General features: G+C 43.2%; 1 protein-coding gene across 1 annotated transcript in view; it reads right to left on the bottom strand.

Annotated features, from left to right (window-relative positions):
- The window catches only part of SIAE (sialic acid acetylesterase), a 38,035-nt gene that overhangs the window by 9,543 nt on the left and 15,245 nt on the right, over nucleotides 1-13,247 (bottom strand). The window contains exons 4-7 of the mRNA XM_003910886.4: nucleotides 9,457-9,595; nucleotides 4,418-4,595; nucleotides 2,871-2,980; nucleotides 2,172-2,305 (exon numbers count right to left, since the gene is read on the bottom strand). Coding sequence (XP_003910935.1) covers nucleotides 2,172-2,305; nucleotides 2,871-2,980; nucleotides 4,418-4,595; nucleotides 9,457-9,595 — 561 coding nt within the window. The remainder of the gene's footprint in view (nucleotides 1-2,171; nucleotides 2,306-2,870; nucleotides 2,981-4,417; nucleotides 4,596-9,456; nucleotides 9,596-13,247) is intronic.

Here is a 13,247-nt window from a genome sequence, read left to right as displayed (position 1 = left end):
ATGTTTTTGTTGGTGATAATAAAGTGAAAGCCTGGAGATTAAGGGACTTTCACTAAATTGTAAGGCATAAGTACAAGAACCAGGTCTTTCCGGTTGCTATACTTCTTTTTCCTTTTTTTTCTTTTTTTTTTTTTTTTTTTTTGAGATGGAGTTTTGCTCTTATTGCCCAGGCTGGAGTGCAGTGCTCACCACAACCTCCGCCTCCTGGGTTCAAGCGATTCTCCTGCCTCAGCCTCCAGAGTAGCTGGGATTACAGGCATGCGCCACCACGCCCGACTAATTTTGTATTTTTTAGTAGAGACAGGGCTTCTCCATGTTGGTCAGGCTGGTCTCAAACTCCCGACCTCAGGTGATCCGCTCGCCTCAGCCTCCCAGAGTGCTGGGATTACAAGCGTGAGCCACCACGCCCGGCCTGATTGCTATATTTCTAGCACCTCACAAGATTCACAGCATATAATAAGCATTCGACACATACTTTTGGTGTGAGTTGGCTAAAGTCATACTCAAATCACCACGTGCACAGGCCAAGGGAGAAAAAAGTACTTCCAAGGGCCAAGTGTAGTTTCCACCAACAGGGATGCAGAACTGGTGACAGGAGCTGCTACTTGGAAAATAATGAGCAGAATAATCTCATTTCAAAGTCAGGACAAATGTAGGAAAGAAGAAAGAAAATAATCATAAAGGTATTTTAAGTGAAAAGGTCTATACAAATATTCAAAAAAAGGTACAGTGAAAAGGACAAGGTAGGGGAGTTGGGAGGATGGTGAGAAGGCATCTGTGGGGCGTGCGGAGGTGGGTGTCTGGGACCATGGATGTCCCATTTACACAGTAAAGCCTACTCTGTTGTCATGTTGTAAGATGGGCATTGTTTTTATATCACCTTACTTGTTTGATTTCTTATGTTCTAGAAAAACCAGCACTACCACCCTGCTAAAAAGTTTAGGTCATATGAACATGTGGAGGCTAGGCAATTATGAACTTGGTCAAATATGTTTATTCTTTTTATGCAAGGCTGAAAGCAGAATCTTTCTGACTAGTTATCTCTAATTAAATGTATGGTTTCTCTTGCTATCTTTTTTCATTCACGTGTTAAGCCGCTATTTAATGAGTGCCAATCAACTACACACATACTAGGGATGTAAGTGTGACCCAGGAAAATGTAGTCACATAGGCAACCTCATGCAAATAAAAAGGGGAAGTAGAGAGAAAGGGGACATCTAACCCAGACTCTGGATAGTCACAGAAGGCTTCCTAACTAATATGTAGGCTGAGACCTAAAGGGTGATTAAAGTTAACTAGGAAAGTATGGAAGGTAAGGAGCAAGGCAATGGCCTGGGAGTGAGAGAGCATGGTGGATCCCAGGGAGTGGAAGGGATAACACCAAGCTGGGGAAGGGGTGGGGAAGTGGACATTCTCACAGACAGTTGCTAAGAGTGTAAATTTATACAAATTCATGAATTTCTACAGAGAAATCTGGGGACATGTTCAAAGCCTTATCAAGGTGTACCTTTTGACCCAGAAATTTCATTTCTGGAACTTTACCTTATGGAAATAATCAAGCATACATGCAATGAGCAACAAGGAAAATAAACATGCCAAAGCTTATTAAAGCAAAATGTTTAAAACAACCTAAATGCCCAATCTATAGAGAGCTAGTTAAATAAACTACAATATAACCATATTTCAGACTCTACAGTCATTACAAACTGCATTGAAGATTAATATTTATTGACATGAAAAAAATGTTTACTACTTATCTCTAATTGAAATATTACTTAAAGAGAAAAATGCAAGATACAGTACAGATCTATTTCAAAAATAAATGAGCAGAAGAGAGCTGCTTATTTCTGGATTGGAACATTATCAATGTTTTTAGCTTCTTTTTTGCTTATCTTTTTAATATTTCCTCAATGAAACTGTAATCCTTTTTTAATAAGAAATATTAGTTACTTATCAACTTTTTTGAAGATTTAATTGTCCTATCAGTGAACTGAGATGAAGTAAGCCTTACATTCAGTTCTTGACCAGCACGTTATGAGGATGAAAAAGGAAGATGAACTCCAGGAAAGAGATCTAAATAGCACATCCCCACACCAATGCCCCTAAACCTCTTCCTCTCAACACAGGAACAGGTGTTGACACGGACAGAGAAGCCTTTACCCACATCGTACCTGGACAAATCCAAATGGGAAGAAACGCTCTGTCTGCCCCTGGGAACCACGGTGGAAGGTTTCGCGCCAGTCTTCGATGAGTGCAGGGAATGTGCAATTGTACAGGTCCGTGTTATAATTTATATTGGACTCCCCTAAAAACAGTCCAAATTGCAAGGGGAGTTTGGAGTAGACTGCAAAAATGACCGCACATTACTCTCCTCCCTCTATCCATGCCCTGAGGTAGTGGTCTTCCCACAGTCTCTCTGGACCAGCCTTTTTCCAGCCAATGGGGCATCAGCAAATGTGATACAAGCAGAGGCTTGAAAAGTACTTCAAGTTTGGGCTCTGCCCTCTCCTGATGACCCTGGAATCCTGAGACTATTATACAAACAACAAATGAGTCTATACTGGCTTGCTAAAGGATAAGAGCCCACCTCAGAACGATGTTGCAACAGCCCCAGACAATACATCTAGGGAAAGACCATCCTAGGTCATCCAGTCACCAGACAATCTGCCAGGTGGGCAAAGACACAAACGAGGTCCAAGCAGGAAATAGCTGAAGCAGCCCAGACATAAAAACTACCTGCTAAGCCGCAGAACAGTGAGCTGAATAAAATTATAAAGTGATTGTTGCTTTAAGCCACTACATTCTAGGGTGCTGTGTTACACAGCAAACGCTATCTGATACAATGGAGAAAGAGTACACTGAACACTTACCCTGGTACCACACCACCCCTTTCAGAGTCATATTGCGCAGTGGATGGATCATGGCATTCCAGAGGACAGAGTGCTTACTGGGACCAGTTACAGAATTATATGGAACGGACCTGAAATCATACGATGCACAAGTGTCACCAGAGAGCCAGTGATTGATCACCTAAGGGTCCCTAATTGGGCATCTATCCACTTTCACTTGGGCAAACTTCTGATGAAAGCAACACAGAATTAAAATTGAATGGAAACTCCTTCTCTTGAAAACATGGGAATATTCTCTGAATTTCACCTCCGGGTTATTCCCAAAATAAGTGTATCAGTCAGCTGTCTATGGTAATTAAAGGTAATTTCTAAGGTAATTAAAGTCACAGAGGAGGAGTGTTTTATTGTTGAGTATCTCACATGGAGGGGGAGCAATACATTTACTTAACTTTTCTTAAATAAACCTTCATTTAATGGACAGACATTTAGGTTGTTTTAAACTTTTTGCTTTTATAAGCAATGCCAGGAGTATCTTCCTTATAGCTAAGTCATTGCATATATGCTTAACTATATCCATAAGACAAATTCCCAGAAATGAAACTGCTGTGGCAAAGGGCATCTTTTTTAAGGCTCTGAACACGTTCTCAGATTTCTCTGTGGAATATTTATATGAATTTATCCTGTAGCTGCTGCGTGTGAGAAGCCCACATCCCCACACCCTCAGGATTATCCCTTCCACCCCCAGAGAGCTGGTCTAACGCTCACTCCTACTCTACTGCAGGCCATTCTTCCTGTTCCAAGTTGAATATCTTCACTCCCCCACAGGCAAGCTTTTACCCAAACTATACCAAGAGCTCAAGCCCATCCTCCTCCCACAGGCCTTCCCAGCGTGAATGAGACACGGTCCGGGAAAGCAGGTCACATACTGCTCATCTCTACATCGATGTTAGTATCAGGATTTGTATTCACTAGCCCTTTCCCTCCCCAAGTATTCTTCCTGATCCAGCCTTTCCTAAGCGGGTGTTCCCAGTCAGTGTACTGATACATTTCTCTGAGTACATGTTTACAACATTTGTTCTTCCTGTTAGATTGTTTATTCTTCTAGGCAATACAGCACAATGGTGAGGGGCACAGACCTTGAAGCCAGACTTGCCACTTACTAGTCACGCCCATGAGCAAGTTGCTAAATCTCTCTGAAATTTAGTGTCTTCGCCCATGGTCTCTAATGTCTACACTTCAGTATATTAATATATAATAATATATATTCAAAATATTATAATTAATACATATATAAAGTGCTTAGCACAGTGTCTGGCATATAAAAAGCTTTCAGTAACCACTAGCTATTACTATTACTAGGGAAAAAGATAATTTGTTTACATGTTCTCAAACGATTGTGGTGGCAATGACAGTGAGAATAATGCTTTCCCTGTGCATGAATAAATTACATACATTCGACACATATGGGGACATTCAACATATACTTAACTCCCCACAGAGGACCATGACCCTCTCTCTTACATAATTCCCTGCTAGGCTCGTTCTCAGACTGGAGAATGCTGTCTTACCCTTGTTTAGGAACCCCGCAGGCTTCCAGTGACCGTCCAGATGACCAGGCTTCAATGGGTGTCCCGCCCCAGCTGGAGGCGATCAGCCCGATGGGATACTGCAGAGTGTCATACAGGTGACGCCCAAAGAGCCAGCACACTGCTGACATGTACTTGAAATATCCGTGGCCTAAGTTTTCTGTGCAGAGAAACGGTTAAAGAAAAAGAGCCAGAGAAAGGTCGATGGATACAAACTGCAGCTGCTAGGTGGGTCTAGGTGAGAAGGGTGGGCAGAGGTCATTCTTCTGTTCTTTTCTAAGACTTTCAAAAGTAGGATAAGATTGAGAGGCACAGAGAAGACACAGCATCAAGACCAATATGCTGGTCTGAACACTATTATCTCTTCCAAACCTTCCCTAAGGAGAATCTTTTCCAAGGGAGAAAACCGTAACCTTAGTGATAAGTTTCCTTTTATCTGTCTTCATGTTTTTTCAGTTGCTCAAAACGCTTGTTCTCATAACAAGGAGATAGCACTCTCTGCCTGGGAGAGAGGCAGATATGATAGCGATTCTGCTCTCAGTCTGAGTATAAATAATTCACTTACATAACATGGAAGTTAAAACTCTCTGGCTAGGCAATAGGCTTCCCTGTGCTTCCCATCACTTACAGGATCCACAGACTCTCGGATAATCAACGCTTTCCCGCAAATAGGTGAGAGGTGGGAAGGCCATCACCTCCCCATGCTACTCTCTTCTATGTGTCCCCTCTTACTCAGCCACTCATTCCCACTGAGCTCTGTGGAAGGGAAAAAGCAAGCAGGGGGCAGCTTAAAAAGAAATGTGTTTTGGTTTTTTTTTCTGGGTGGTTTTATATCCAATTTTATAGCTGTGGCAAAGAGGCTGGGCACGGTAGCTCATACCTATAATCCCAGCACTTTGAGAGAACGAGGTGGGTGGATCATCTGAGGTCAGGAGTTCGAGACCAGCCCTGCCAATATGATGAAATCCCGTTTCTACTAAAAATACAAAAATTAGCTGGGCGTGGTGGTGGGCACTGTAATCCCAGCTACTCGGGAGGCTGAGGCAGGAGAATCTGGGAGGCGGAGGTTGCGGTGAGCCATGATGATGCCATTGCACTCTAGCCTGGGTGACAAGAGCAAAACTCCATCTCAAAAAAAATAAATAAAAAATAAAAGTCAAAAAATAAAAATAAAGAGCTATGGTAAAGAAAACACGGACAGATAAGTGATGGGAAATTTGGCCCAAAGGGAAAGCAACAGAAGCCAAAACCAGTGTTTAAATTCTCAGCACAGTCTAACCCATTCATCCAATTACACTGCCCAGTAACCAACAGAGGCAAGAGTGAGCAATTTCATGTTAGGAGAAAGCTGGTGAAGAGGGGGGCATGCATGCGCACACCAGCATGGGATCAGTTCAGCCCAAGGTTTATTAACGACTGACTATGGCTAAGTCTCTGGCACTCCAAAAGTAGACAGTGCGATAGTGAGGATTCAAATCAATTCCAAAAGAATTAAAATGGACTGAGCACCTACCATGTGTCAGGAACTACTAGATGGATGGGAGACAGTGAGGAAAGTGATACAGAGACACATGGAACCTCTCCTCATAGGTCTTATAGTTGATAGAATAAGGCAAATAGGGCCGGGCATGGTGGCTCACGCTTGTAATCCCAGCACTTTGGGAGGCTAAGGCAGGTGGATCACGAGGTCAGGAGTTCGAGACCAGCCTGACCAACATGGTGAGACCCCCGTCTCTACTAAAAATACAAAAAAATTAGCTGAATGTGGTGGTGTGTGCCTGTAATCCCAGCTACTCAGGAGGCTGAGGCAGGAGAATCGCTTGAACCTGGGAGGCAGAGCTTGCAGTGAGCCAAGATGGCGCCACTGCATTCCAGCCTGGGTGACAGAGCAAGATTGTCTCAAAAAAAAAAAAACAAAAAAAAGAAAGAAAGAAAGAAAGAAAAAAGAATAAGACAAGTATTTAGTTGAATAAAATATATGGCAAAAGATGGTAAGTGCCTCAAGAAGTACAAACAAGTATTAAAGAGTTTTAACACAAAGAAAGAATATCAAATGAGAGGCAGACCCTAAAAGGCCTAATAAAGACTGACCTCCCCGCCCCGCACCGCGCTTCCGCAATACTCTGTGCATCACTAGACCTTGCAATAACCATCTGCTCAGTGTTTCCCTTAGCTCACTACACTATTAGCAGATACTTCACCTGATTCACGTCTGTATCCCCAGCATCCAGGACATGATGGAGAGTCAGTGTTTGCTGACTGACTGAGAGTGGCTGTGGTTTCACTGACAGTAGGTAGAGGGGAGTGGTAAACAGGAGGGAAGAAGAGAGCTGGGGAAGCCTTAAACCATCAACAGGAGTTTAATAAACAGAGCTGGCACTCTAGGCAGAAGAAAAAATACGTGAAAAGCCACACAGAATAGGAAATATTCTGAGAGTATTTGGCTGGAGCAGAGATTATAAAAGAGAATAGTGGAAGATAAGACTGGAGAGGAGGTTGGAGTCATATCTTGGAGTAAAGAAAATGGAAACCCACTTGAAAATGTTTGAGAATGAGAATGTGGGGTGTAGGAAAAATAATAGATCCCAAAGACGTCCACACACTCATCCCTGGAACCTGTGGCTGTGTTACCTCGCATGGTGAAAGGCACTTTGTAGACATGATTAAGGTTAGGGACCTTGAGACGGAGAGAGTGTCCTGGCTCATGTAAGTGGCTCCAATCTAATTACAAGAGTCCTTAAAATCAGAAAACCTTTCCCAGCAGCAGTGATGTGATAACAGAAGAAGAGGTGGGAGGCCGGGCACAGTGGCTCATGCCTGTAATCCCAGCACTTTGGGAGTCTGAGGCAGGCAGATCATGGATGACTTGAAGCTACGAGTTCCAGACCAGCCTGGCCAACATAGTGAAACCCCGTCTCTACTAAAAATACAAATATTAGCTGGGTGTGGTGGGGCACACCTGTAATCCTGGCTACTCGGGAGGCTGAGGCAGAAGAATCACTCGAACCTGGGAGGTGGAGGTTGCAGTGAGCCAAGATCACATCACTGCACTCTAACCTGGGTAACAGAGTGAGACTCTGTCAAAAAAAAAAAAAAAAAAAAATACGGGAAGAGCAGGCAGGAGAGATTCCCAAAGTGGGAGAGATGGATCCTCTGTGCCCTTCCTAGATATCTGCATTGCCTCGCCTCTTTCAGGCTGCTACTGAAATGTTGCCTTTCCCCATCCCAGCACAAACACTTCCTATTGCCTCCCTTCCCTCACATATTTATTTGTTTTGTCTCATTAGCACATGTCACCCATTAACCTATCCTGTGATATCCACATTTATTCATTCAGCTTCTGATTTCACAAAGTGAAAACAAGTTCAGATAGCAAAGCATAATACATTATCCAAATGTGATTGAGTCCTGAGTTTTGGATACCATGTAGTAAGAGTTCATAGAGCAAAGGATTCATCCAAAAATTTACCTGAATCCATTCAGTTCCTGAGCTCTTTTATAGAGAGAATTCAGATAGTGTAAGACTGGATAGCATCAGATACTTTGTCTATAATTTACTTATTTTATGATTCACTTTCAGTATTCCCTTACACTAGACTGTAAGCTCCACGAGGTCAGGTATTCTGGCCTGTTTTACTCACTACGATATCCCCAGCACTTAGAACAGTGTTGAGCACATAGTAGGCACTCAAATATTTGTTAAGTGAATTACTACTTGTAAATGTAGGAACTTCTGAGCACCAAGGAAAGCATGCACAGGAGAAAAAGAAAAAGTCCAGGGGGAACACAGGGACCACCTCTGAGGCAAGGGAATGAAGAAGCAAAGAAAAAGGGACGGAGACGACAGAGGAGGAGAACTAGGAAAAGAAAGCACCAGGCAAGCAAGGAGGAACATGCAGTTTCTAACGGGGGTGTCCGCAGTGCCGAATGTGGCAGAGGTCTCAGTTTTCTCCTTAAAAGAAGGATAGTAACATCAAGGTGAACAAATTGTTGGGTGGAAGCAGAAGCCAGGTGACAAAGGCTGAAGAGTGAACACAGGGAAAGAGAGTGAAAAGAATGAAAACAGAAGATGTTCTAGAAAGGTTTAACAAAGCAAAGGAGAAAGATGAAGCATCTGAGAAGGGTGTTTGCGATGTTTACTGTTGTTTTGGTTTGTGTTTTCAGAATAAAAGAAAGGCTAAGCTCAGAGAGCAGGGACTGTGTGTCTGTTTGGTCACTGCTGTATTCCTGGGGCCTGGCACAGATCCTGACACAAAGCAGTCACGAAATGGAGAGTGGCTGGGTGCAGTGGCTCTCACCTGTAATCCCAGCACTTTGGGAGGCCAGGGTGGGGGGATCACAAGGTCAGGAGTTCAAGACCAGCCTGGCCAATATGGTGAAACCCCATCTGTACTAAAAATACAAAACTTAGCCTGTACTCCCAGCTACTGGGGAGGCTGAGACAGGGGAATCACTTGAACCCGGGAGGCGGAGGTTGCGGGTGAGCTGAGATCTCACCACTGCACTTCAGCCTGGGTGACAGACTGAGACTCCGTCTCAAAAAAAAAAAAAAAAAAAAAGAAAGAAATGGAGAGCTCACGCTGAATGGACTGAAGGGAAAACCACAGTGCCTAAGGGATTAAAGAAGGCTCTGGAGAAAGGAGAACCCAAATCAGAGTTAGCCCTGAAAAGAGATCAGTCAGTTGTCTACAGACATAGAAACAAGGGAAGAAAGAGGAGCGGATTTGGAGTGAAGACATTGGCGAGAGATGCTGGCAGAGCCCATGCCGAAGGGCCTCGATATTTTCACTGAAGATGTTGAAGGAAGAGTCATTTCCCCACAGCAAGAGGGAAGATTTGTTGGTAGTCTTGGGAAGAAACCTGAAATAGTCACCACCAGGAAGGATGAAGAGTCAATAAGAAAGGAATAAAAGGCATGAGTAGTAATAAATAGACATATAAGAACCAAATTCAGTCTTACAGAATCCACTTAGGGCACTAACCCACTATATAAGAGACAGCACGTTCAAGCTGTCACATACCTGAGGTGGGCTTAGACCATTGCAAGTCAACAGCGACAAGGTCCTCCAGCTCCTGCTCTGCTTGAATGGGAGAGACGGAGAGGATGCGGACAGACTGATAGGCAGCAGTGTTAGACAACTCCCTTGTAGCATTAAATACCTAGAAAAGAAATTGAAACATCATTTAACCTAGCTGGTGGTGAACTAGCCTGACACCTCTTAGTAAACATCAATCCTCTGAGCTGCTAAGCCTTCAATATACTGAGATCATATTAATAAACCAAAATCAATGGGCTGGACTGAATCACCTTGATCCACTTTTACCAAAAGAGACCATGATGAATCATGTTCCCAAAGAGGGTAGGAACATAATGAAATCTGTGATCTTAAGGAGCAGGTCTATGTTAGACAAGAGGAGCTGTGAAGTAGCTTAGGCTAAAGAATATTGCCCAGCACTTACAACACTCTGATACCTTGAAACTAAATACTTCTACTCTGAAAAAGTATCTCATAACACAAAACCAGACCAATTAACTTCTTTTTAAAATGGTGCTTAGGATACTATGTGGAACCAAAAAGGCCGTGAGGAGGTAGATTTGTCTAATCCACACCACACAAGAGAAGCCTGCTCAAAAGAAACACAGCTGAGAAATGACTGTTGAACTACTGAAACATAGTTGAACAACTGAACCATACTGGACTAAGTCTCAAAATGCATATACAGTTATCCTTTGTATCCACATGGCATTGGTTCCAGGAACCACACACTCCCACCCCCGGCCAAACCCCAGCACATCAAAATCTGAGGATTTTCAAGCCCCTTGTATAAAATGGCATATTTGTTTATAGCCTACAAACATCCTCCTGTATACTTTAAATCATCTCTAGATTACTTATACCTAATGCAATGTAAATGCTATGTAAATATTTGTTATATATGTTAAGCAACCCTAATCTGAAAATCCAAAATCCAAAATGCCCCCAAATCCAAAATTTTTAGTGTGCCAACATGATGTCAACAAGCAGAAAATTCCACACATAAATAACACAAATTTTGTTTCATGCACAAAATTATTTTAAAATATTGTACAAAATTACCTTCAGGCTATGCGTATAAGGTATATAGGAAACATAAATGAATTTCAGGTTTAGACTCGGGTCCTGTCCCCAAGATATCTCATTATGTCTATGCAAATATTGCAAAATCCAAAAAAAAAATCCGAAATCTAAAACACTTCCAATCTTAAGCAGCTTCAGAAAAGGGATACTCAACCCATATGTATTGTTTGTTCAATGTGTATTATTTATTGTTGTATGTCACTTTTAATTTTAATTCTTCAAATATTTTCTATCCATGGCTGGTTGAATCTGCACATGTGGAACTGGTGGAGACTGCAGGCTGACGGTATCCTCATCTCGGTCTTGGTAATTCACCAAAGAAAAGCAAGGGAGGCATGGAGACTGGAAAGGTGGTGTTCAGGGTAACAGCTCAGAACAGTCCCAAGGAATTAAAGAAAAGGGTCCATCCAAAGATAAATCATGTTTTCCCAAATCACTTTATTAAACCTCATCAATTGTCAGGAGTATGAGAGGAGTGGCTTAGGGTTTTGGAGTCTTGCTCTGTTGCCCAGGCTGAAGTGCAGTGGCATGATCTCGGCTCACTGCAAGCTCTGCCTCCCGGGTTCATGCCATTCTCCTGCCTCAGCCTCCCGAGTAGCTGGGACTATAGGCGCCTGCCACCATGCCCAGCTAATTTTTTGTATTTTTAATAGAGACAGGGTTTCACCGTGTTAGCCAGGATGGTCTCGATCTCCTGACGTCGTGATCCACCCACCTCGGCCTCCCAAAGTGCTGGGATTACAGGCATAAGCCACCACGCCTGGCCTCAGTTCTTTCTTTGTTAGTCCAGTAAAGCATCATTGCTCTATGAACTTATGCACAAGTGCTATTTCCTCTCATCCTGACTTTTCAGTTATTTTTTTATTTTAAAACAAATATATCAGAAATATTTTGTTTTGTTTTTTTATTTGTGTGTTTCTTCTTGAGTCCTTCCTATCCCCCTGGACCGGCCCAGCTTCTCCCAAAACAAAGGGCCAACAGGAGCATCAGGAAGCCCAGTTACCGCTCGCCTCAGGGAGCAGGTGCTCCAGCTGAGTCGGGGCTGCCACAGCAGTGAGAGGCACAGGAGGCTGGGTACGTTCCATTGGCCACTGGTCACAGAGTGTGCAGCTGGCTCGCTTTCCACCCCCACCCACCCACCGCAGAGAATACAGCGGGCCCTCCAGCCACAGCGTAAGAGAAACACTGAAGCAGCCGAGTGTCCCATGGTGCATTTCACTGAAAGATGCTGCCCCTTGAATCTCTCTGGACTTGCCAGTGAGCCGGCTGTGCCCAATAAGATGGCCAGATGGAAATGAGATAGTTCTTTTGGTCACAGTGGGAGTCACAACCTGAAATGCTCCCTTGGTAGCAGCAGCTCTAGGCTATCAGGGTTACTGGTCTTCCCATTCTCAAGAAAATTCCATAGGAAATCCAGACCTGTTTGTTCAGGATCATACCTGGCAGGTTAATGTGAAGTAAACACGAAGGAGTAAGAACAGGTTAATGCACTCACAGTATATCTGGCAGGGAAATTATTTTTCAGCAGCAAGTACCTGTAAAAAGCCACCTCCTTTGGAATTCAATTCTGCACTAAGCACTCAGGATCCTATGCTGCTTCCATGGAAACAGTGGATGAAACTGCTTTCATTCTCTCCACCCACACTAGCTTCCGCACTGACTGGGAACTCAAGTGCCTCATCGCAGTGAGACGCCAGCTTGGGAGGCAGCATGGGAGAACATGCTACTTGTCTTTTAGACCCGTTGCTAGCACTGTAGAGTACTGTGAGGCCGATAGAGTCAGAATGGTTGGCATTCTCCTGTATTGATACCAGCACACGGAACTGGATCCAAAACATTGACTGGAAAACTTCCATTTTCCAATTCACATGTGCGTGTAATTTCAAGCCCAAACTTGAAAGCCACAGAGAGTGTCAACAAAAATGGGGGTGGGGACCATTCCTTCCGTACCTGACAATGTAATGACAATTACTTCAGAAATTGGTATCCTTTCCCAATGACTAGGCCTTTTTTGATGAAAGCATTTCCTCGGGGATATGGGCAGCAAACTTAGGAATAAAGAGATTGCAGGAAGATTTTCATTTAAATGACACTTGGTTCCCCTGCTGATGAAAGGGGAAGACTTACTCCATCTGCTGAGATCAGATTTCATCTCATCAAACACCGCAGTGTAATTATTTTTCTACCAAGTATTTAAATGAGGATGTAAATGAATACCAAGGTATTTGAAGTCATTAACGCCACAGAGGCTGGGAGAGAGCACTGCTTCCTCTCTAGGGACTGGACCGTTCACCATCAAAGCAGCTGCTCACTGGTGTTCATTTTGCAACCTTTATACCACATTCTTGAATTAATGAAGACACGTCAAGAATCTATTTCCTCAGAGAATCTTGGCATGGGGTCTGCATGGGGGAGCAAAGCATGCATGTGAGTGTGTGTCTGTGTGCACACACACACACAGAAGGACAGAAACTTTATTTACTTAAAAGAATTTGGAAATTCTGTAAGTTATTTTACCTTCTACTATGGTAGCAGTTCTAAAATTGAGGAGATAACTATTAAAAAAAAAAGCCAGCCTCATAAGTCCTGTGAATCTTTTGTTGGAATGTGGTACCCGCCCTTCTCTTCTGGATCTTAATTTCTCTGTTTGTAAAATAGGAATGTGGGGAGTTCTGAGATATTGGAAAATGGGT

Source organism: Papio anubis, chromosome 12, assembly GCF_008728515.1.
Source record: "Papio anubis isolate 15944 chromosome 12, Panubis1.0, whole genome shotgun sequence".
In the NCBI taxonomy this organism is placed as follows: Eukaryota; Metazoa; Chordata; class Mammalia; order Primates; family Cercopithecidae; genus Papio; species Papio anubis.
Note: the sequence above shows the minus strand (reverse complement) of the source record. Positions and strands in the feature narration are given on the sequence as shown.